The sequence below is a fragment of the Gymnodraco acuticeps genome, unplaced genomic scaffold, assembly GCF_902827175.1.
Source record: "Gymnodraco acuticeps unplaced genomic scaffold, fGymAcu1.1, whole genome shotgun sequence".
Classification (NCBI taxonomy): Eukaryota; Metazoa; Chordata; class Actinopteri; order Perciformes; family Bathydraconidae; genus Gymnodraco; species Gymnodraco acuticeps.
The window spans coordinates 1,359,991-1,385,491 of NW_022989985.1; the positions used below are offsets into that span (position 1 = coordinate 1,359,991).

The 25,501-nt window shown below is 39.8% G+C and overlaps 2 protein-coding genes across 2 annotated transcripts; one reads left to right on the plus strand and one right to left on the minus strand.

Moving 5' to 3' along the window:
• Nucleotides 1-934: 934 nt before the first annotated feature.
• tmc2b (transmembrane channel-like 2b) lies at nt 935-12,807 on the plus strand. The gene is given in 18 exon segments (XM_034212719.1): nt 935-1,065; nt 1,392-1,433; nt 1,774-2,161; nt 3,670-3,825; nt 4,778-4,868; nt 5,358-5,494; nt 6,109-6,357; nt 6,443-6,590; nt 6,871-7,065; nt 7,642-7,821; nt 8,109-8,267; nt 9,745-9,873; nt 10,345-10,412; nt 10,531-10,770; nt 11,543-11,668; nt 12,193-12,271; nt 12,380-12,506; nt 12,590-12,807. Coding segments are annotated over 18 exon segments (2,778 nt in total). The 5' UTR covers nt 935-1,019.
• Nucleotides 12,808-12,909: 102 nt separating this feature from the next.
• Nucleotides 12,910-19,295, minus strand: LOC117543890 (retinal dehydrogenase 1-like). Its single transcript, XM_034212520.1, has 14 exons — nt 19,169-19,295; nt 18,049-18,212; nt 17,177-17,281; nt 16,830-16,970; nt 16,569-16,698; nt 16,418-16,479; nt 16,187-16,315; nt 15,887-16,000; nt 15,694-15,796; nt 14,939-15,123; nt 14,665-14,829; nt 14,374-14,531; nt 14,096-14,170; nt 12,910-13,703 (listed from the first exon to the last, which is right to left on the minus strand). The coding sequence occupies exons 1-14, from the start codon at nt 19,227-19,229 to the stop codon at nt 13,631-13,633; spliced, it is 1,665 nt and encodes a 554-aa protein (XP_034068411.1). The 5' UTR covers nt 19,230-19,295; the 3' UTR covers nt 12,910-13,630.
• Nucleotides 19,296-25,501: the final 6,206 nt, after the last annotated feature.

The window sequence follows — 25,501 nt, forward strand, 5'->3', positions numbered from 1 at the left end:
TTTGTACAAAGTGTTTCCTTGTTGAGCTACAGTGAAAATATATTTACACCAACAACAAAAAAAGACTATGAGTTGTAAAACACCCTCTACTAACTGAGACTGCAAAGAGCCCACTTTAGCTGAACTTTGGACAAAACAACCAATTAGGTCTTTCGATTTATACATGGGCTTGTGAGAATTGTTTTGAGATAAACTTTAAAAAATGTTAACCTATCCTTTAATCAATGGTTTGTAAAACTGACTGATTTTTTCATTAAATAAAGCTCTGTTATTGCAGTTACATGTTCACTGAGTAACTATTGTTTGTTTACTTGTAGCACACTCCCTCAGAGAAGTCTTACAGTATTTAAGTAGAGTGACTTGTTTCACTTTTCACTCAGGATTACTTAAGCATTCATTTCACTTTAATGAGAGCTGATCATCATGTCAACAATTGCTGTGGTGTCTCATTTCTGGGTCACAGATGATGCCGATGATGACCTTCTTTTTTCTGTGTCAAAGTCTTGTGTGATCCCACAAATGATATTACAACTTTACAAATTGTTAGCCATTATCCAATTTAAATAAACTTGAGAAGGTGGATTGTGTCCAAGCTCTTGTACAAGTCAAATATCAATTTTCATTTTGATCGACAAGTCCATTGTGTGATCCTGTTTTCTCTCGGGCTCCTTGTTATAATAACCTGTGTTGTCTGTGGCGGTCGTCAAGGAGGCTCAGCAGAGGAACACCTGTTTCTGTGTGTGTATGTGTGTGTGTGTGTGTGTGTGTGTGTGTGTGTGTGTGTGTGTGTGTGTGTGTGTGTGTGTGTGTGTGTGTGTGTGTGTGTGTGTGTGTGTGTGAGAGTGTGTGTGTGTGTGTGTGTGTGTGTGTGTGTGTGTGTGTGTGAGGGTGTGTATCCTGGCATTTTGTCGCAGCACCATCACAAGTGTTACAGCTCCTTTAAACTCATGGAAGGAGAGGAAGCAAAAGTGAACAGACGAGGACTAACTAAAGGGAATAACTAAAAGAGACACAGCAAAATGCCTCCAAAGAGGAAAAACCATTCTGCCATTCGGGTTGAAGAAGGTGAGAAGATTTGTTTCATGATATCTTGATAAAAGTAACAGTTTTTTTTATTGTTTCTAACAATCACTCTTCAGCTCTAACTATTTACTTTTTGACTACATTGATAATCACTGAGTAAACTTAATTATTTGGGGTTATGAAAGTGTTGGACAGTAACTACATTTAATTAAGTACAATTTGGATGTACCTAGCTTGACAATTTATATTTTGTGCTACTTTAAACTTCTGCTCTACAACAATTAAGAGGCAATGTCTTAAAAGGCATGTTTTTGTTTGGGTTGAGATGTTTCCTCTTCATTTGTGCTTTTTGTTCTATATGTTCCCAGTTGGGATGGAGGTTGATGCTGTATCAGACAGTGGAAGTGAAGGTGAGTTTGTTTGCTTTTCATCAGAGAAACAATTCAATGGAGAATAATTTGACCATGTCATGATCTTTTTCAAAAATATTATGAACAAATAAGCATAAATACCACTGTGTTTTCCCTATTTTTCCTCTCTTGTCCAAGATTAGTTGCAACTTTAAAACATTCCTCTTTAATAGAGACTTAATAAAACAATTTCAGATGATCTTTTTGCACCTCCTCCTTTGAACACTTTGTACTATTGATGAGCTACAATTAAATTATAGTATTATTATTACCTGGTGTCATGTTGGATGAATTTTCAGCTTATTTCAGTTTACTTATAATGTGCATGTTTTTTACTCAGACGATGCCAGGAGGAGAGCTCAAAACAGAAGAGCCAAACCACAACGTAAAGCCAAAAAGGTCAGCGACGATGACGAGGATGACGAAGATGAGGCACCAAGGAAGAAAGGACGAAGGAAGAAGACCAAGCCACAGGACAGCGATGAAGACGACGAGGAAGACAAGCAGAATGTGAAAAGAAAAACTTCAAAAGCTTCCAGGAAGAAAGCTAAGGAGGAGAGCGACGAGGGGAGCGAAGAAGACAAAAAGAAAAGAAGAAAGCAAGGGACAGCCGGGTCCAAAAAGGATAAAGAGGAGCAGAACAAGGAGAAGGGGAATGTTAAAGGGAAACAAGGGAAGGATAAAGGTGGGGAGAAGGACGGGAAAAAGAAGAATGGGAAGATAAGCAGGTGCAGTATTCTCTGACCTCCCTGCACTCTTCACACACCCGGAAGGGTTTTTTCATTCAGAGGCATTCCCTTAATTCATGCCATTAAAGGGGCCCTATTGTGCTCATTTTCAAGTTCATAGTTGTATTGTGTGCTTCTACTGTGACCTGTTTACACGCTTCAATGTTCAAAAAGGTATTTATGTTTCTCATACTGTCTGTGATGCAGCACCTCTTTTCACCCTCTGTCTGAAACCAGAGCCCAGTCGGCTCTTACATAGTGATGTCACTAAGTTACTAAGTAAATGAGTCCAATGGAGGTGTTTCAGGCAGGGGGGGATTTTGTGGGAGAGAAACTCCCTCTGGATGGAACCTTGGGATTTTAGCCTTTGCAGACCGTTAACATGCACAGAAACCTATATATAACACACCAAGGGAAAGATAAAAACCCCAAAAGGCATAATAGAGCCCCTTTAAGAGGTTATAGTTAGTTTTCAATGTAGCATATTAGCAGTCATGTACTGTTCATGTACTGAGAACAGTTTAATATTGGCTTGTTAAAGGCTTAATTCCGTTTTTGATGAACAAGTCGGCATGTTACAGATTTTTGGCTGCTACGATGGATGGTGTAATCTAATTTCTTCATCCATAATTTACTGCTGCCTTAATATAAAGGCAACAGGACAAAACATCCTGAGACATCAGATCTCCCTACTGTTTTATTGGCTGGGAGTTGGCTGCATTTTTAAATGCAGCTTACATCCAGCTCTGACTATCCAGTCCCAATAAGGAACACGTTTTACATTTTTGTAGCAACATTTTGAATCCATACGGTGACTCTGCTAAAAACATATTTGATATCATAACTTCATTTTTGTAGAAATAAAACAAACAAACAAGTGCAGCATAAAAGGTAAAAAATAACTGATAGAATAACTGTCAACATTTGAAATGTTTGTCATGAAGAAAAACATTTCAAATGTGCCGTGTCCATGACCATTACTGTAGACCAAATCTAACCTCCAGTATTCACACATTTTTACACAAGTGTGACGATGACAATCGGTGCCACTCCAAGCTTTGCACTGAAAAGTTGACAACATTTTAACTTTGAAAACACAGCAAAAGAGAGGAGCTCACACCAGACGAGCCACTATAGGAAAACAATGGATTTCCTTGTGAAGCCTTATTGTGACCCAAACCATTGGACACATTTTTACAACAACCTCATGATGGTGCCAGATGAAAAGAGAATTTCCTTGAGAATTAAATGTATTACAACTTTATAGTATAAGTCTTGGATACCCATGGTATTGAAAGACTAAGGTATAAACTTGCCTGATCTCGAATTGAAAAATGTTCTCTTACAAATGTGATGTCAAGACAATGGGTGCAAAACTGAATACTGACTTCAAACTGTAGTCTGAAATACTGTAGCCCAAAAAGTGATTTACAATGCAAGAAACACAACACCATCACAGGTTAAGATGTCAAAGCCATGGCATGTGACAGCTCTTTTCCCTTTATCAGCTCTTCTTCCTCCTCCTCCTCCTCTGGTTCTGATGAAGAGTCACTGTCGGAGGGAGAGATGGAAGCCCTGAAGGAACAGGTGGAGGAGAAGAAGAAACTGATCGCTACGTTAAGAAACAAACCCTGGCGCATGAAGAGGAGACTCGTACTGCTCAAGTAAAAACCAAAACACAAAACTCACATCCTCTGCCTGTCCACTTGTGGTTGCTGTTGCATTTTTTTTTTCATATATTTTTTGTTCTTGTTTGAATTTTTTCTTACACCCACTTCCCTAAATGCCATCACTCATGTCATGTACATGTGATGTTGATCATTGGTTATTAAAACATGTTATTCTCTCACTAAGCTGTTTTGTACTTCTCTTTATCAGTGCTGTGATCTATGAAAAGTCAAAACGAACTACTAAAAGTCAGAGCATGTTTCCTATGATCCCATTTTGTTATATTGCATATCAAAGTTATTATTCGGTAAATAAGTAAACGGGACAATAACTTGCTTATCACTCAAATAAAAAATTTCTTAGACAAGAATGTTTTGGTTTGCCAGATTAATCTTATTTTATCTGATATATTAAATTCTGCTCAAAGATAAAAGCTCTTAATGATTAGATCCAGATATTTATCCATCCACACACACAATCTTATGCCATCATGGACATTCTCTCACATGAGACATAAGGACAGTCTGTAAATCTCAGGTAAACACGCAGCAGCAGCAAACACTACGCTGGGTGTAATTCAGCCTGTTACACATCTTCCTCTAAGTGTGAGAAGAGGTTACACTGCTGGGCCAGGGCCAATGTAGGTTAGTGTGCACATGTACATTGCTCTATGTAAAGATCAGTGTAAGCAAGACAACCCGATAGGTGGACTGCCTTAAATTGTTAATGAGCTTGACACTGTTTAATGCATGTTGTTGTGGCTAACTCACCTGCTGCTTGCCAACTCTTCCTCCTGATGCTCTCACCATATGAATTGCACCATCAATCATCATTGGTTTTCCTGTGTTCCCTTTAGCCAATGACTAATTCAGTCCTTGGTTGAATAGATCATGTTTTTCAGTTGGAGGTTGCTCACTTTATTTCATTGGTGTTTATATTTCCTGACAGGGAAGCTCAGGAGTTTGTTGAAAAATTTGAAGGAGCTCTCGGGAAAGGAAAAGGCAGGAAGCTGTATGCGTACAAAGTCATGATGGCCAAGGTAATCTGCTCATTGTGCAACATTCAAAGAACAACAACAACTTTATAACGAGGATGATATTATGGAATTAACTATTTGAAACCTTTTTATTTTATTTCAGAAACTAATCAAATGTAAACGTGACTTTGAGAACTTCAAAACAGCCTGTATACCCTGGGAGCGAAAGATAAAGGAAGTAGAAAGTAAGTACCACTTTGGCATAGTTGGAAAAAAGGATCTTACTGTGTCTAATATAACTATATTGCAAAGTCAAGTTCTCTGTCTCCCATATCATAGGTCACTTCGGGTCATCAGTGGCCTCCTACTTTATTTTCCTGAGGTGGATGTATGGTCTGAATATGGTCCTGTTTGGGCTCATGTTTGGCCTGGTGGTGCTGCCTGAGGTACATCCTTTTTCCTAGTAAACGTTATCAGGTGGTTCTTGATGCAGCAGACATTGTTCACGTTTTCAGCTTTCCTTTCTCACCTCCATGCATTTCCTCTGTTTAGATTCTTATGGGTCTTCCCTATGGCTCAATTCCCAGGAAAACTGTGCCCCGTGAAGAGCAGGAAACAGCCATGGACTTCTCTGTGCTCAATGACTTTGGAGTAAGGATCTTAGCTTGGTTGAATTTATTCACAGCATGGCTGGAGACTCAAGGCTGTCTTGATTTGTTCTTAACAAGATGTTTTTGTTTTTTTACTTAATCTTTGTTTAGCCTTGTTCAGAATGTGGGAAAGCCGTTTTCAGGAGTTTTTTTTAATGGTTTTTATGTCATCTTAATTTGGTCTCATTGAGAATAAGACTGTGATGACATCCACCTCATCGTTTGATAAAGAAAACAATGAGAATGAAGTTTGTGATAAAGCAAAGTAATTGGGTTAATGGAACAGTGGGACAATGATTTGTATATATTCAAGGAAAGACATCAAGTGCCTAATAGTTTTACAGATGGAAAAAAACAGACATATCTATTAAGTACTAGAAGTTTGATTTTAAATATTTGTGTTAAATGTTGAATTTGAAACTTGAATGACAGTCTGCTGTTAGTTAAAGTTTTGATGGAAGGAAAGTCAGAATCAATGGTGGAGGTGCAGAATAACCCTAACCCTAACCCATTGGTGATTTCTGCATTTTTATGTAATGATAATTAGAAAGCAAAGCATCAAAGGCAGACTGAAGATGTGACAAGGCCTTAATTAGAATGGAACCTGGGAAATATAAAGCGGTATCATCAATGCAAAGAATATAACATTGAAGTGTTGATTAGAAATGTATGTTATTTATGTATAATGTAAAACGCAATGGACCAAGGATTGACCCCTGTAATGTGTCTGTTTGTATGACTCTTTGAACACTTCAACAGGGATACATCAAGTATTCCTTTTTGTTCTACGGGTACTTCAACAACAATCGAAGGATCGGGCTGCTGCAGTTCAGGCTCCCACTTTCATACCTGCTGGTGGGCGTTGGCATCTTTGGATACAGCCTGATGGTTGTCATAAGAACGTAAGGCAGGACACAAAACAATCAGATGTACCTCAAAGGAAAGAGATGTTTGTTTATTTTCAATATGGGGATTTTAATTTTGCAGGATGGCTCGTAACGCCAATGAAGGAGGGGACGGTGCGGAGGAGGGAGAGTTCACTTTCAGCTGGAAGATGTTCACTAGCTGGGATTACTTGATAGGAAACCCAGAGACTGCAGACAATAAGTACGCCTCCATTACAACCAGCTTCAAGGTTAGCAGGTGTGTGTATGTGTGTGTGTGTGTGTTTGTGTTGGGAGATGCGCATTGCAACATTAGCAAGAAAAACACAAAAATCAAACAATCATACATAAAAAAATCCGTCATGGAAGAACTTGAGATAATTTCCTCACCAACAAAAGTCTTGGCCATTTAGCAATATGTTGTATTTGAAAGATTTTATAGTGACAGGAATATTCAACTATGCAAAAGCCAAAACACTTTTTAGTTTTTATTAATTGAAACTTTGTTGATTTATTTTTGCCCCGTTGTAGGAATCCATTGTGGATGAGCAGGAAAACCAGAAAGATGAGAACATCCATCTCAGACGGTTCCTCAGGGTCCTGGCAAACTTTCTGATCACGTGCAGTCTGGGAGGAAGCGGATACCTCATCTACTTTGTGGTGAAGCGTTCTCAGGACTTTGCTAAAATGGAGAAGGAAAATCTTTCGTGGTTGGAAAAGAACGAGGCAGGTTGACCCTAGATTAGCTTTCTGTCCCCAGAGTCAGAACTAAACATGGTAAAGCAGCGTTCAGTTATCAGTTATTATGCTCCAAATATCTGGAACAAACTCCCAGAAACCTGCAGGTCCGCTGCAACTCTGACTACTTTTAAATCCAGGCTGAAGACTTTTCTTTTTGTCGCTGCTTTTAATTGAAACTGAGCCGTTGTGTTCATCAGTAAAGTGGAACTTCTGTGTGAACTAGTCATATCTTAAACTGCACTGTAACTTTTTATTCATGTACTTTTTATTCATGTATTTTTTCTTTTAATGTTTCTTTTATTATCTTTTCTTTTTAATGACTGTTTTTAAATGCCTTTGTCTGAATGTCTTTCATTTTTGTAAAGCACCTTGAATTGCCTTGTGTTGAAAGGTGCTATATAAATACACTTGCCTTGCCTTGCCTTACCTTAGATATGTGGTTGACCTTTAACCTTCATGATGATTTTACGGATTATCCTTTTGTAAATGACACAAAGAGCTGATTTTGTTGAGGCTTGGAATATGAGATAAGTAACCCCCATCTCTCGTGTAATATATCAGGTGGAGTTTGTGATGTCTCTGCTGGGGCTGGTGTGTCCTCCTCTGTTTGAAACCATCGCAGAATTGGAAGATTATCACCCTCGTATTGCCCTCAAGTGGCAGCTGGGACGAATCTTTGCCCTCTTTCTGGGAAACCTTTACACCTTCCTCTTTGCCCTGTTTGATGAGGTTAATGAAAAGGTATGACAGATTTGCCTTATCACAACTTGATAATATGTTGTTTTCTTCTTTGTAAGTGTAAAAATGCAATTTGCCGTCTTAGGGACAGTTTTTGTTGGACCACATTTTTTTAAGCTTCAAGGAATTATGAGAGTGGTATTGATCTTGTCATCCAACTCTCCAAAAAGTTTAAAGTTATTCCTGAAATATGCAACTATTTCTCTGAATCCAGCAAACTGTGTATCTCTGTGTGTGAATTGTGTGAATTGGTGCCTTTAGTATGCTTTAATGCGTTTTCTATTCTTCAGTTGGAGACAGAGAAGTCCATCAAGAATGCCACTGATTGGGCTTTTGAGCAATACTACACCAACTACAGCTCTCATTACAACACCACAGATGTGCCTCCTCCAAATGTGCACCCAGCGGACGTCATCAGAGGACCCTGCTGGGAGGATGCAGTGGGAATAGTCAGTAGTTGGTTTATATTTTATACTTTGGTCGACAGTGAGATTTTTTTTCAGTTTTCAGCATCATTCCTCTTTTTACATTACATTACATTACATTGCATTTAGCTGACGCTTTTATCCAAAGCGACTTACAATAAGTACATTCGACCAGGAAGACACAACCTTGAAGAAAACAGAATCATATAAGTACATCAGGTTTCATAGAGCCAAACATTTCAGGTGCTACTCAACTGGCTTTAGGTAAGCCAGTCCTTTATTAGTATATAAGTGCTTTGTTAATAGTTCTAACGCTCGAAGTGGAGTCGAAAGAGATGAGTTTTCAGTCTGCGCCGGAAGATGTGCAAGCTATCTGCTGTCCTGATGTCAATGGGGAGCTCATTCCACCATCTTGGAGCCAGGATAGCAAACCCACGTGTTTTTGCTGATGGGAACTTGGATCCCCCTCGCAGCGAGGGTGCAGCGAGTCGTTTGGCTGATGCAGAGCGTAGTGCACGCGCTGGGGTGTACGGTTTAACCATGTCCTGGATGTACGAAGGGCCAGATCCATTCGCAGCATGGTAAGCAAGTACCAGTGTCTTGAAGTGGATTCTAGCAGTTACCGGAAGCCAGTGAAGGGAGCGGAGGAGCGGAGTGGTGTGGGGAAATTTAGGAAGGTTGAAGACCAGACGAGCCGCTGCATTCTGGGTGAGCTGCAGAGGTCGGATGGCACATGCAGGTAGACCAGCCAGGAGGGAGTTGCAGTAGTCTAGGCGTGAGATGACGAGAGCCTGGACCAGAACCTGCGTCGCTTTCTGGGTCAGCTGGGGATGTATCCTCCTGATGTTGTAAAGCGTGTATCTGCAGCAACGGGTTGTTGCAGCGATGTTTGCAGTGAAGGACAGGTTGTTATCTAGGATCACACCCAGATTCCTTGCAGTCTGAGTCGGGGAAACAACTGAGGTGCCGATGTTGATTGTTAGGTCAAGAGTGGGACAATCTTTTCCCGGAAGGAAAAGCAGCTCAGTCTTGTCAAGGTTGAGCTTGAGGTGATGAGCAGACATCCACTGAGAGATGTCAGCTAGACGACCTGGGTCTCTGAGCGGGGAAAGGACAGAATTAATTGGGTGTCGTCAGCGTAGCAGTGGTATGAAAAACCATGCGGGCTAATGACTGATCCGAGCGAGTTTGTGTACAGGGAGAAGAGGAGGGGACCAAGAACAGAGCCCTGAGGGACTCCTGTAGTTAATTGACAAGGGTCGGACTCAGACCCTCTCCAAGTTACCCTGTAGGTACGGTCTTTGAGGTATGAGGTGAGGAGGGAAAGTCCAGAGCCTGAAACTCCAAGTTTTTGGAGAGTGCGAAGGAGGATCTGATGGTTCACCGTGTCGAATGCAGCAGACAGGTCCAACAGGATGACCATCCATTCAATCACACAGTAGAGAACAGTTGTCTAATTTTTCTATTGCTGCTTTTCACATTGCTTTCTGATCCTGTGTAGGGCTTTGTGAAGCTGATCGTGTCGGACATGCAGGTGACATATGTAACCATCTTGATTGGTGACTTTGCGCGAGCTTTCATTGTCCGCTTTCTTAACTACTGCTGGTGCTGGGACCTGGAGGCTGGATTTGTGAGTACCTGTGTTGTGTGTCAGTGTGTACATATGTGAATTTTATTTCAAATATTTAAATGATTGATACATTTACTTTCTTTTTTTTTTACCAACAAACACAACACAGTTTCTTTGTCTTGTGCTTTAAACATATCGTTTTTAAACATATCTGCATTAAAGTGGCTGAATGTTCATTATATGATGGTGAATAACAACGGTTTTAAGTATTTGTTAATGTATCGCTTCCATGTCATTCAGCTATTATTAAACACTGTTTGAGTACAACACAGTTCGTATTGGATCCTTTTCAACTTGATACAATGACATCTGGCAAGACAGCTGATCCCTAACATTCAGTGACACAGGACACTGCAAAGAGAACTTAATTACAGAGAGAGAAACATTGTCACAGAGAGAGGAGAAACATAACAAGTGTGGCTCTTATTAAGTCATGTGAGCTTTCTAATCATGTGGTTGTGTTGATTCCAGCCTTCATATGGAGAGTTTGACATCAGTGGAAATGTGCTGGGGCTGATCTTCAATCAAGGAATGATATGGTGAATTACCCCACGTCTACATGATTGATTTACTATTCTGTCTTTTTCTGTATTATCTAATGGAGCTAATAATTGTGTTTATGTGTTGTCTAAATAATGTTGCTGCTGTTTTCCTAAGGATGGGAGCATTTTACGCTCCAGGGCTGGTGGGTCTGAACGTGTTGCGTCTCCTGTCCTCGATGTACTACCAATGCTGGGCAGTGATGTGCTGTAACGTTCCTCATGAGCGAGTTTTCAAGGCCTCGCGGTCTAACAACTTCTACATGGGCCTGCTGCTGCTTGTGCTTTTCCTCAGTCTGCTGCCTGTTGTCTACACCATCATGACCGTGTCTCCGTCATTTGACTGCGGGCCTTTCAGGTCAGTAAGCGGTGCAGACAGTGGAATTAAAAAACAACATGATATTGAAATGGATATTAAAAAAGCTGGACTGTTGTGATGCTTCATGATGCATTCTTCTGCAGGTCAAAAGTATTTTAGTCAATGAATTAACTAAATGCATCTATCCAACACCATTTAAAACCTATGGAGTCTATTTAACCAAATGCAATGCTTTTTAAATGTTTTATGTATTAGCAGTATGTCTATTGGTCAATTTCAACAACTATCATAAAATGTCATGGTTCCCAAAGTCTTAGTGTGACAGGGTCATATTGTTCACTTTTTGCTGTACTGTGAAAAGGCTTATGCCATCCCCATCGTCCCCATAAACATCAGCTCTACTTTTTGTTAAATTCAAATAAGCTAATATTAGCATGCAAACTAACACGCTAAACATAGATGGTGTGAATGTCATTAGCATTTAGCTGAACATAAATTGCCAGTAACAGCATGTATCTCAAATGTATTACCTATTTTGGTTATGATGATTTAAAGTGGAACTTGATGAACCTTTTATGCATTAGCCTACTATTGGCTTGTGAAAAACTATAAATGTTCACTTTGTTGCAGCCAGAAGTACACTGGTGCAAAAACACAGTTTAGTTTGATTTGCTTTATTTGTAAGGAACAATTCACAACACTCTACCAGAACATGTTTAGAAAGAAAACTTTGTAACATTTGTGACTTGGTTGACATTACCTTTGCTATACCTCAAACCGTGTTCTGTATTTGATCCATATTTTCCCCTAGTGGCCAGGGGAAAATGTACGACGTGATCATGGAGACTATAGAACAGGATCTGCCACCTTTCTTGGCTAACATTTTTACATATGCCACCAACCCTGGACTCATCCTGCCTGCTGTCCTCCTCATGGTGTAAGTATCTCTCACATATCGACTGAAAAATATGTTGTTGTATCTGAAAAAAAAGGCAAATTGAGGTGTTCTGGATAAGAAAGGGATATATATAAAGGCATTGAAAATATTACATTTTATGTTCTGTATTTCAGCTTTTAAAATGTCCCTTAACTACAGAAGTAAATCTGTTATTTGTGTATTTTCATTGCATATTCATAATTCTATAAATCAGATTTATTTTAATGTTTCCATGTGATTATGACATCCTTCTTAGACAATATTGGCAGTGTGTTGTAGCATTCACTCCTGTGTCCTATTGTTTTTTTTCATACTACCACAGGGGGGCACTAATGTCCAAAATGTTAAAATCTCTATATTTTGTGTGTTTACCGTTATCTGTTTTCTTTTGGCTTCAAACATTAACATTTGGAGGGTGTGACCTTAGTTTATTTCCTTGTGTTTAAAGCCTGACTCTGGTCTAAGCTGTTGTGACATTTAACACTATAACTTTAACCTAAGGAACCTTTACCACTGCACAACAGGTTGGCGATCTACTACCTGAATGCAGTGTCAAAGGGATACCAAAATGCAAACCTTGACCTTAAAAAGAAGATGAAAATTGTCAGTATGAGCGTTCTCACCATATTGTTTCCATCTTTTTTGTTATATTTCCTGTGTTCAAGATTCAATAAAAAATGTTTCTGTCTCAATAATCGGTGGACACTTTAGGCCCGAGACGAGGAGAAGAACCGCAGGAACAACAAGGACAGCACTAATGAAGTGATGAAAGACCTGGAAGACCTGCTGCCTAACAAGTCTCTAATACCGCCTCCCGTTGAGGAAGAGCCCCATCCTGGTACACACAATTATCTTTCTTTATGCACATGCCATCAGCCAATTTGCACACGACTTTTCTCACAGCTCTTTTTACTCTCTCAGATGTCATAGTTGATAAAGGCGCCAAGTCTCCCAAAATAAAGCCGGGTGCAGCAGCAAGAGGAGTTAACCTGCAGAAGGACGTGTCCCTGGCTGCCCCTAACCCCAGGGCTCCAGTCACCCGCGCCCCGGGGCCAAGAAGAGGGCCTCCTGGAAATGCTAGGAGTCCCCAACCTGGACCTGGGAGAGGAAGAGGTCGGGGGGGACATCCCAGTCGATAAGAGTCATGTTCAAGGACTAAAATCCAAACGTCTCCTAAAATTCCCCACAGATAACATGTCTGCTAACATGAGCACTGCAGTCAGTCATACTGTACATGGAGGTTGTTTCTGGAACAATCTGATTGTTTTATTCTTATTGATCAACAGAATACATTTATAAATATTCCTTAACTTATTTAAGAGTGGCTTTTTTGCCTTAAAGACAGGCGCTATGACTAGTGTTTTCAAACATGCTGTGTAATTAATATCTTAAAATGTCTATAATTATTTAAATGACACAGCCTACACAGTTAAATCACATAATGTCGGACACAGACATGATCTGTAATTCTAGTTGTACTACAACACATTGGAAAGAAAAAACATGATTGTGTTTACTGCATTGCAAGGTTTACTGGGTCCTTGTAAATCCATGTAAATAGTATGTGAAATGTATTTTTTTATGACACCTATTAAAAGTAATTATTTTCTGGCAAAGTGCTATTTAATTAATTATTTCACTGAATATAAACGGGTTAAAATACACAAAACTGACTACTACAGAGAACATGCTGTTCACTAGCCACAGTTAAATAAATGTAGATACACACTAGAGGAAAATGCATAAACGAATCGCCACAGAAAAGAGACACAAAGTTGAAAAAATAGGTGTATCAGAGGAGAAATTACATTAGTAAATGTTCATGGAGAGACAGAATTGATGATGCCTTCAAAACATCCGGGTGCAATATGATTATTGCACAATGTGTGTGGTGGATGTGAAGCCATGGGGCAGCAGAGAATTCAAATGACATGAGAAATTCAGTCCTTGGAAATGACGCTTTTATGAGTTCTTCTGGGAGATTTTGATGGTGACTGCCTTGACCTCTGTGTACTCCTGAAGAGCATATTCCCCCCTGAAAGAAAACAAAAGACACCACTGATTATGTAAGCAAAATTAAATGAGCAACATTTCCAAGTCATGGTTTGGGCTGAAAAAAGTTTCCTCAACTCTATTTCTTTAGCTAATAGGATAAATGTTTGTTTTTTACAGATAATTCTCCTTAAGTAATGCAATAATTTATCATCAAGATAATGTGTGAAAGGACTTTTAGTAGAAAGAGGTTTATTGGTGATATTAGTGCAATATACTGACCTTATTGTGTGTCCAACATTGGTGAACACACTTATTCAGTCTTATTAGTCAGCTAAATACATGCAATGCAATGAAATATCCACATCTCTGAAGCCAAACTTACACCTTTGAGTACAAGTCATGCAAAAGCTGAGATATAATGGTATTACTCACAGTTCTCTCCCATTCCCGGACATCTTGAAGCCACCAAAGGGACACTGAACACTCATGGCATTGTAGCAATTTACCCTAAAAGAAAGAGTTTCAATTCATTACATAAAATGTGCCATCATTTTACACAAGCCATTAAAATGTCGCAAAATGGAAATACATTATTAAAGTCTAATATTTCTTTAGTTAGGTTTCTTTGAGGGTTTGCACAGCAGATACCCCAGCTCTACTGTTCACCAACTCATGACTGTTAGGTGAATTTAAGAAGATGTTGTCCATACCACACCATGCCAGCCTGCAGAGCAGAAGAGACAGTTAGGGCTTTGTCGATGTCGTTAGTGAACACTCCTGCTGCCAGGCCGTACTGCGTGGCGTTGGCTCTCTGGATAACCTCACGGGTCGTTCGGAAACACATGATCAGCTGCACTGGACCAAAAATCTTAGACGTGCAGGAGGGAAACGTTTTGACAAGAATTAAAAATGTTCTTGCGGAGTACAAAATAAGAACACAGTAGCAGATTGAGGACAGAGATGATCCATTGAGTGTGGTTGTGTGTTTTAGAGCACATTACCTCTTCTTTGGCGATGCGCATGTCGTCTGTGACATTTGAGAAGACAGTGGGTTGGATGAAAAGTCCCTGCTGACCCCATGCAGACCCTCCACACTCCAGCGTGGCTCCCTCCCTCTTCCCGCTTTCTATCAGCTCCATTATCTTATCAAACTGCTTCTGGTCAATCTGCAGAAAACAAAAGCTCTATTCAAATGTTCTCTTTGCACATTAAACGTGCGGTTAAGTGGAAGTGTAGACATTTAAAGAGATACTGTAGCCTAACTTCATGCCGTACCTGTGGTCCGTGGTCAACCCCTGGCAGCAGTGGGTTTCCCAGGACTTTCCCTCTGGCCTTCTCCACACTGCGATGGACAAACTCCTCGTAGATGGGTCCTTCTACGAACACCCTGGATCCAGCCAGACAGCACTGGCCCTGGTTAAAGAACAGGCCACTGTGGGCCTGCTCCACTGCATGCTCTACTGTGAGATAGACATGTGCACATATAAAGGGCTGCAGCTTTTAGATGAAAGTAAAAAGAGTCAAGTCCATTGTGAAGCATCTTGTCCGCATGAACAATGCATTGCAAAATCCAATCCCTGTTATAATCCACTGTGTACTTGATCAGGCCCCTTTAAAAATATGCTTTGTGGGGAACTGCTCAAGCAAACAACAATACACTGTGACTTGACACTGCACCTACTTAGCAAGCTGTACACAGCATGCTGTTTAGCGCTGTGACAGAAACATATTACCAAAGTCCATCAGCAGGCTGACACTATTACTGGACACGCCCTCAAAGCATTTGCAGTTTGGTTAGTTTAGGCACCAAAATAATTGGTAATGTTTAGGAAATCATGGGTATAAATAAGTATGTTGATCCTGTAAATGATCTCAGAGTAAATATATCCTGCAGAGCTCAGTATCAACACTGCATTTCCTTCAGTCTCAGAAATACTGTACACCAGCCAAGTATGAATCCTTCTGAATGTTTTTGAGAAACTCATGTTCCATTTACATATTTAAGTAATCCAGTAATAGTTTCTACTCACAGTCACAGTCAGAAAAGACAATGTTTGGGTTTTTGCCACCCAGTTCTAGGGTGACTCTTTTGAGGTTGCTGTCACCTGCCGCCCTCTGGATCAGTTTCCCAACCTGGCAACCGAGGGCGACAGAGTGAGAATCACAGTGTAATCAAAACACTATAACATAAATTAGTATACATTTGCAGAGATAGATACTTACAGCAGTAGATCCGGTGAAGGCTATTTTGTCGATGTCCATGTGGTGGGAAATGGCGCAGCCTGCTGTCTGTCCATAACCTGGCACCACGTTCACCACTCCTGGAGGAAAACCAGCCTGAACACCGAGAGGCGGAGGGAGAGCCACAATTTTATATTGAATTGAGACATACATCTTAAGCAGTCTTTCTGCTTTTACAGCTGCGTAGGTCTCTGCAATCTATAAATGCAAGTTTATAGCTTTTGTCTACATGTTCTTTGTTCTTGTATCATTGTAGGGGGGAAACAGTGATAATCCAGGTACCTCTTTGATGAGTGCAGCCATGTGTAGGGCTGATAATGGGGTCTGTTCTGCAGGTTTGATGACTACAGTGTTCCCACAGCACAGAGCAGGAGCAATCTTCCAAGCAAACATCATCACAGGGAAATTCCACTGTTGGCAGAAAAACATAAACAATTTAAAGTTGCAACAATTTGTAACATCCATATTTTTTTGTCAGTATAATATATAATCATTAACTGTATTTCTACTCACAGGAATTATCTGGCCACAGACTCCAATGGGCTCATGTCGTGTGTAAGTAAAATATTCTCCATCTACAAAACAATAATGATAGCTTTGAACACCCTGTGAATTTGTTATGTTACAACATGCAATTGACAAACATGGCAGTATGGACACTCACCAATAGGGATAGTTTTTCCGTGAATCTTGTCTGCCCAGCCACCATAATATCTCAAAGTTTTGATTGTGGCCATCAGATCTACAAAATATGCCATGAGAAACACTTTGCCAGAATCCAGAGCCTCTAGTGTCTACAAGTAAAAACACAAAGAAATGTAATTACAAGTGCCAGTTCTCGACTGTAATAACCAGATGATATATCACTCCAAAAAGGAGTAAAGGGGATACATTCAAATTGAGACATTATGTAGTGTGTTCTCACTGCTAGTAGAAGCCGGTCTCTCTCCACTAGGTCAGCGAGTTTGTTGAGTAGTTGACCTCGGTCTGAGGCGTCCATCGATCGCCATGGTGACCCCATCTGAAAGGCGGCTCTGGCACTCCTTACTGCCTCATCCACATCTTCCTACAGGAGATTAAAGGTAAAGAGGTGGTCAGAAAATCTGGTTGATTCCATTCGTATGTCCCAAAACCAAACAATCACACATTTTCCTCAAGGGGTTTTACAATCAGAGCAGCATATGACTCCCTCTGTACTTAAAACCTTGATCAAGATAAGGAAAAACTTTAACACGAATCCGTTAACAGGGAAAATGGATGTATAATACTCACTGTGTCAGCCTCCTCCACTTCACAGAGCAGCGTTCCTGTGGCGGGATTATACACAGGAATCTTTCTCCCACTGCAGGACTCATGCCACTCGTTATTGATGAACAACTATGATATCAGAGAAAAGTTAGAAAATATGAATATGCTTAGATTCTTCAAGTTAATTTTGGTATAAAGAAGTGAAGGTATTCCCCTCTCAGTCTCAGCTCTTTTCAGCCTGACAGAATGAATACAATGCTCTGTGTTTAGTGGGAGTGGTACTGCATGCTCTGATAACTTCGAAGAGATCTGCATGTTTTAAAGCTTGTAGTGTATTTCCAGGTTATTACCTTCAACAGTACACCTTCTTATAGAAGACCAATACATATTATATTGTTAATTTTGTTTCATCTTGTTAAAACCACATATCTATTATTCTGTAAGATGATACACAATATTATTCATTAACTTTTTGAAGTAAACCACAAATACTACATTTTACAAAATTACTGGTACACAATGACATGGGCAAATACAGACCAGATGATACAACTCACAATATATATGCCAGTAGGACTGCTCCCCAAGATACACAATACACGTTAAAACGAAGATATTACATTATTACATTTCATTAGCTGACGCTTTTATCCAAAGCAACTTACAATGACCGATTACAGGGACATTCTCCCTGGAGTAACTATGGGCTAAGTGCCTTACTCAAGGGCACACTAGTGGTGGTGTTCCAGGCGGGATTTGAACTCACAACCTTCCAATTTTCAGCCCACCTCACTATCCATTAGACCACCACTATCCCCTATATTAAAAAAAAACTGAGATCTGTCTGGAACGAACCGAACTGTAGCTCAGATGTTTGACTCTTGGGTGCAGCCTACCTTAGTGTACTGAATGGGGGGGTCTGGGACTGGCATGGGCAGGGTCTGCGTCTCAGGTCCGTCTCCATGCTGTGGTTTGTGGTTCTGGTTTGGACTTTGGTGGTTGCACCCATTATCAGACTGCTGCTGGTGGACGTTGTCAGTCATGTTGTCCTCCTTTGCTTCTAAAAAACCCACATGGCAGCGAGTCAAGCTTCTTTTCATGCATGCATCTGACTATACCATTACACTGTGCTACATTGTAAAAGTTAATATCAGGATCACTGAGTAAAACAGGCTCCTTTTATGTGTAAAATGCCATCTCATCCCACTGGAGAGAAGTTTGCCAAATGAGGCATTGGCACTCTTAGCAGAGTAACACCACAGGGTCGAGGGTCACGACTGGCACCGTAAAGTCGGGCTGGCTCTGAGCTGTGGACTCAACTGGCCTCATTCGGACAGAGGTCTGGCAAAATATCACCAGAGGTAAGAAATAGTGAAGAGTTTTGTGATAGAAAAAAAAGTGATAAAGAATATTCCACCTTGTGTACACAGGGATGTATAGAAAACATTAAAATGTCACAGTATTTGCTTACTTATGTGTTTTGTTTCCTGTAATCTAGATAAACCAGAATTTAGTATTTTCTTTAGTATCTTATTCACAGCTAAGGACATTCATAAAGATCTAGCTCCATTCATATCAATGAACAGACCATTTAAAGCCTAACAATGAGCTGTCTGAATTATTATCTTTATTTTTTATTCAATTTGGTACTTTCAGATAATAGCTAACAGTAGCAAAAACATTGTAAAGATAGTTTGAATAATGTGCCAAATTGTTCACTTTACAGCTTATTCATTGACCTGTTTCCAACCAGAAATAACAAAAGTAAAGCATAATTTTAAAAAAAAAAGAATTATAAGATGGCTAAATGAATAATAACTGTATTATACAGTACATTAAAATGGAAATTCAATAAATTAGTTTGTTAAGAATGGACACACATTATGGTTCATGGTGAGTTAAGTTGCACATTAACTAAAAGCTTCTTCATTTTGAAGTTTACAAAAATCCATTATTTCCACTTAAATCCCCATAAGGTGAATTGAAAGCTGTTATAGACCCTTCTTAAAGTGTTACCTGTGGGAGATGCTGGCGTGGAGCCTTCAGTCTGCTGGACTCCTGCTCCGTTCACAGGCATGCTGCAGCTGTCTGCCTCCTCTCACCGTCAGCGGACCGGAGACCCGCCGAGCAGCTTTTATACCTGACAGCCGAGCAAAGCGGAAAACGGCTCAGCATGACGTCACGTCTTACCACGAGTCCTCCTCTGAGGTCCCGCACGTCTAATCAGCGTTAAGACGGAACCAATTCCACTTTACCCCATGTGCCCCTCAAGACCAGGAAGTGTGTGACAAAATAGTGCATGGTAAGTATTGTTCTTCACAAATTGGCCTTATTTTATCCAAACACTATATTAATTATTCTTTATTTGTACTGTATAATTAAGGAAGGCTGTTATAAGCAGTACGTTCATGTATTATCAACACTTCTTGGTATGATAGCCTCTGGCTAAACTGTTCTCAATTAGCCTGTTATTGACTGGTGTTAAAAACCTTGTATACAGGCAGTGGTGGAAGGTGATCAAGTACATTTACTCATTATAGTACAATTCAGAGGTAGCCACTTGTGTACTTACACAACCCAGTCTCACGGCATTTCGTGTTCACCAACACGATTTTTAATCTATTGATTCGTGTTCCCCAACACGATTTGCCCCTTTTTTTCGTGTTGCACAGCACGATTTGTTTTCGTGTTGCACAGCACGATTTTAAAAGCAATGTATTTCTACTGCTTGCAGCACGTCTTTTTCTCCGGTCGGGTCGAGGAAGACCTGAAGCTGTGTGGTTCATAAAAACATGTTCTTACTCAATATCAAGCCACAATTATTGCTTTTATTTTAAATCGTATAATTTCGGACTTTTGTTGCCGTCTGTGAGGAAAAGAAATGGGGCTCAGAGCCTCAGAATACTGAAATCTGTATTTTTAAAATATTTTTTTCCTTCTAATTTGTTATTCTTTTCAAAATAACACACTGTTATTTACTCACCAATAATACACAATTATCCTTGATTTTATTTATTGGTTTAATTCCATAATCTCGGGCTTTTTTGGCGTCCGTCTGGAACTGAATTTCAAAATAAAAATAACCGGACATAGGCATTACCCAAGATCCTCAGCTATGGTTTTAAACTCGTTTATTGGATGTTTTAGCCACAATGCATGCTGGGATTTGGTGTTTATATGATATGAAATCCGGAAAACATTTGTGTACCTTGTGTGCATCTAGTGGTTAAAGCACGTTATTGAATTATTGTGTTTGATTAAAAAAATATTAAGAGTACATACTTTCATAGGGGGAAAGTATAAATATAGAAATATAGAATATAAAAAATCAAGAAGATACTATAAAGTGATCTCTACAATAAAACAGTTTAGTGCAGCATGTACAAAGATATTAATAGGAGGAGGTGCAAAACATAAAAACGAATTAACCTTTATTTAAACATTAAATAACAGATTAAGGTCTTCTTTTAAATAAGAAAAAAACGTTGGGGGTATCTATCTACAGATAAATATTAAGCCTGACAAAGAACTTAACGTCTAATATATTGCTTTCCTGCAATGTTAACTATGTTGAAGCACTTATTTTAACTGATATTATACATATGAATTATACTCGTATGTATGTAGATAGAATAAGAAATGTGCAGAATATGACAGTTTAATGGTGGAGGTACACACATATTGATAGATGTCTTGTAATGCACTGTTGAGGAACCTGTGACCCAAGTGTTTCATTCATTGCATAACTACACCGTAGTTGTGTATATGATATGTCAATAAACCTTTGAAAATCTTGAAAGGGATGTGCAAAATAGCCATAATATACAGTCTTTAATGAACTATTAGTAGAGAATAACGAGTAATGAATATACTTTATTACCCGTTTCCATTCATGTCAATTGCAGATACATGTTTAGTCTTCTCAAGCACCAACTATCAAATATCTCTCCTGATTGTTGGCACTTGACAATCACCTTACCTGAATTTTACTCAGGTGTAACTAAAGTCTGATTTAAGGGTTGTTTATATTTCACATAATTAATCAGAATCTGCAAAGTAACTCAAATAAATGCAGTGGAGTAAAAATACCAGGTTAACCTCTGAATTGTAGTGGAGTAGAATTACAAGGCAAGGCAAGGCAAGGCAAGGCAAGGCAAGGCAAGGCAAGGCAAGGCAAGGCAAGGCAAGGCAAGGCAAGGCAAGGCAAGGCAAGGCAGGCAAGGCAAGGCAAGGCAAGGCAAGGCAAGGCAGGCAAGGCAAGGCAAGGCAAGGCAAGGCAAGGCAAGGCAAGGCAAGGCAAGGCAAGGCAAGGCAAGGCAAGGCAAGGCAAGGCAAGGCAAGGCAAGGCAAGGCAAGGCAAGGCAAGGCAAGGCAAGGCAAGGCAAGCAAGGCAAGGCAAGGCAAGGCAAGGCAAGGCAAGGCAAGGCAAGGCAAGGCAAGGCAAGGCAAGGCAAGGCAAGGCAAGTTTATTTATATAGCACTTTCAACACAAGGCAATTCAAAGTGCTTTACAAAAAATGAAAGAGATTAAGAAAATGGCATTTAAAATCAGTCATTAAAAAGAAAAGCTAATAAAATAAACATTAAAAGAAAAAATACATGGATAAAAGTTACAGTGCTGTCAATTAAACATTAAAAGAAAAAAAGTACATGGATAAAAGTTACAGTGCAGTCTAAGATATGAATAGTTCAATTAAAAGCAGCGACAAAAGAAAAGTCTTCAGCCTGGATTTAAAAGTAGTAAGAGTTGCAGCGGACCTGCAGGTTTCTGGGAGTTTGTTCCAGATATTTGGAGCATAATAACTGAACGCTGCTTTACCATGTTTAGTTCTGACTCTGGGGACAGAAAGCTGACCAGTCCCTGAAGACCTGAGAGATCTGGATGGTTCATAATTTAGCAGGAGGTCAGAAATGTATTTTGGGCCTAAACCATTCAGTGCTTTATAAACCAGCAGCAGTATTTTGAAATCTATTCTTTGACACACAGGAAGCCAGTGTAAAGACTTCAGAACTGGAGTGATGTGATCCACTTTCTTAGTGTTAGTGAGGACTCGAGCAGCAGCGTTCTGAATTAGCTGCAGCTTCCTAATAGATTTTTTAGTGAGACCTGTGAAGACACCATTGCAGTAGTCGAGTCTACTGAAGATAAAAGCATGGACAAGTTTTTCCAAATCCTGCTGTGACATTAGTCTTTTAAATCCTAGATATATTCTTTAGGTGATAGTAGGCTGATTTAGTAACAGTTTTAATGTGACTGTTGAAACTCAGGTCAGAGTCCATGACTACACCTAGATTTCTGGCTTTATCTGTTGTTTTGAACATTGCAGACTGAAGCTCAGCGCTAACTTTTATACGTTCTGCCTTGGCTCCAAAAACCATTACCTCAGTTTTATCTTTGTTTAATTGGAGAAAGTTCTGACACATCCAGTCATTGATTTGTTCAATGCACTTACTCAGTGTTTGAATTGGAGCATAGTCTCCTGGTGAAATTGTTACGTAAATTTGTGTGTCATCTGCATAGCTATGGTAACTTATTTTGTTGTTCTTCATTATCTGAGCCAGTGGTAGCATGTAGATGTTAAAGAGAAGAGGCCCCAAGATGGAGCCTTGAGGAACCCCACATGTCATATTTGTCAACTCAGATGTGTATTTACCTATAGAAACAAAGTTGTTTCTGTCCTTTAAGTAGGATTCAAACCAATTCAGAACTGTTTCCGAAAGTCCCACCCAGTTCTCCAGTCGGTCTAGTAATATGCTGTGGTCAACAGTGTCAAACGCAGCACTGAGATCTAATAATACTAACACTGAAGTTCTGCCACTGTCTGTGTTTAAGTGGATGTCATTAAAGACCTTTACAAGAGCAGTCTCAGTGCTGTGGTTTGGACGAAAGCCTGACTGGAACACATCAAAACAGTCATTTAAATGCAAGAAATTACTCAACTGTTGAAAAACAACTTTTTCAATGATTTTACCTAGAAATGGCAGGTTTGATATGGGCCTGTAATTGTTCATTACTGAAGCATCTAGATTATTCTTTTTTAAGAGCGGTTTAATGACTGCAGTTTTCAGGGCCTGTGGAAAAATACCTGAGTGAAGAGATTTGTTTACTATATGAAGTAGATCTGAGGCCATGCAAGGCAAAACATCTTTGAAAAATCCTGTTGGAATAATATCAAGGCAGCAAGAGGAGGATTTCAGAAGTTGAATAATGTCCTCTAGGTTTTTATCATTAATCTGATGGAATTGTGTCATGATGTCTGAATTGATGTTAAGTGGAGATAGGGACACATTTGCTGTTCCTGATGCAGAGGCACTGACTGCTTGTCTGATTTTCTGAATTTTGTCAGTGAAGAAGGAGGCAAAATCATTGCACGCCCTGGTGGATAGAAATTCAGAGGCTACTGACACTGGGGGGTTAGTTAGTCTGTCGACGGTAGCAAACAAGGCACGTGCGTTGTTTTTGTTTTTGGTAATGATGTCAGAGAAGAACGATTGTCGTGCGTTTTTCAATTCCAAATTATAAAGGCCAAGTCTCTCTTTATAGATTTCAAAGTGAACCTGGAGATTTGTTTTTCGCCACCTGCGTTCAGCTTTTCGACATTCTCTTTTTTCTGTTTTCACGGTCATGGCCTTTCTCCATGGAGATATTTTCTTGCCAGACACTTCCTTTACCTTAGTTGGAGCAATGGCATCTATAACATTTTTAATTTTTGAATTAAAATGATCTACTAGCTCATTTACTGAGATGTTGGCAGGGGGCAAGTGTGGAAGAGAAATTCTGAGTAAACATTTCCCTAGTATTTTCAGTTAAATATCGCTTTGTGGTTACCTCTTTTTGAACATTTTTGTGAACAGAAATAGAGCTCTCAAAGAAAACACAGGAATGGTCAGAGAGTGCAACATCAGTCACCACAACCTTAGAGATATTCAGACCCTTTGAGATAATTAAGTCCAGAGTGTGCCCCTTATTGTGCGTGGGCTCCGTCACATGCTGAGTCAGTCCATAGCTATCAAGAACACAAAACAGTTCTTTTGCCCCTCTGTCCTGGGGGTTGTCAACATGGATGTTAAAATCACCAACAATGACTAGACGGTCAAAGTCAATACACACTATAGACATCAGTTCAGTAAAGTCATCAAAAAAATCTTGCACAGTATTTGGGTGGTCTATAGATATTTAGGAACAGAGCTCGAGAGGAGCATTTCAGCCGGAGGGCCACATATTCAAAAGAATCAAAGTTTCCATACGATGTCTTCCTGCATTGAAGGGAATCATTGAACAGAATAGCAACTCCACCCCCTTTCTTATGCATTCTTTCCTGACTCATAAAACTAAAGTTGGGAGGGGTTGATTCGATAAGAACAGCTGCACTGTTATTTTGTTCAATCCAAGTTTCTGTTAAAAACATAAAATCGAGATTGTGCTCAGTGATAAAATCATTGATTAAAAATGTTTTTCCTGCCAAAGACCTGACATTTAATAAGCTAGTTTAAGTTTGTTAAACACACTATCAGTCATGTTTTTTGTAACAAGCTGTGGCTGACATGGAATCACTGCTAAATTAGATACACTCACACAAACGTTTGAGCGCTTCCTGTTTCTATGATTCACCGCTCTTAATCTATTACCTATCAACACAGATATCGGCAAAGCTACTGGCAGGCAGGGCCCCGACATGTCCTGGAAAGAGTTGAGAGTGCCATATACGCCCTTGAGCCTGGACCCATCACATATCAGTAAGAGTTTGTTGTGTTTTGTACACACACATCCTTATCAGGCTTCGGAGACTGCAGAAGCCCCCTCGAAGGGAGGGGAGGTGGTCGACGTAGGCACGGTGATGGAGACGGGCTAGATGGGCTAGTTACAAAGTAACAATGAGCTGTCATGTGGGTATATATAGCGATTTTCACCCATTTATTAATTATAATAAATAATATATAATAGTTTTACATTTGATAACACCAATGTGTTTAATACTGGCAACTTCTAATTGTGGGAAAAACGAAAACGTTCAGTAGAGACGTCCCATAGAACATTTGGCGAAACACAATAGCCAGCATCCAGCATGTGTAGTTCTGGGGGGGCGTTCGATTCCAGTTTTGGATAGTCTGGCGTGGTTTCGTTCCATTTCACACAGCTGTTTGACGCTCTGCGTAACCTTACGGGGGACTGTAGTCCTAAACGATAGCTGGGGATTATGGGTAGTGTAGTGTCTTCGGCCATCCTAAACTCAGAAAGGTTGACAATCGCAATGACGCTCGAAATGTCCCTTATAGGCCTACGTCTGTTTCCGGATATTTTATTTTGAAATTCAGTTCCTGACGGACGCCAAAAAAGCCCGAGATTAT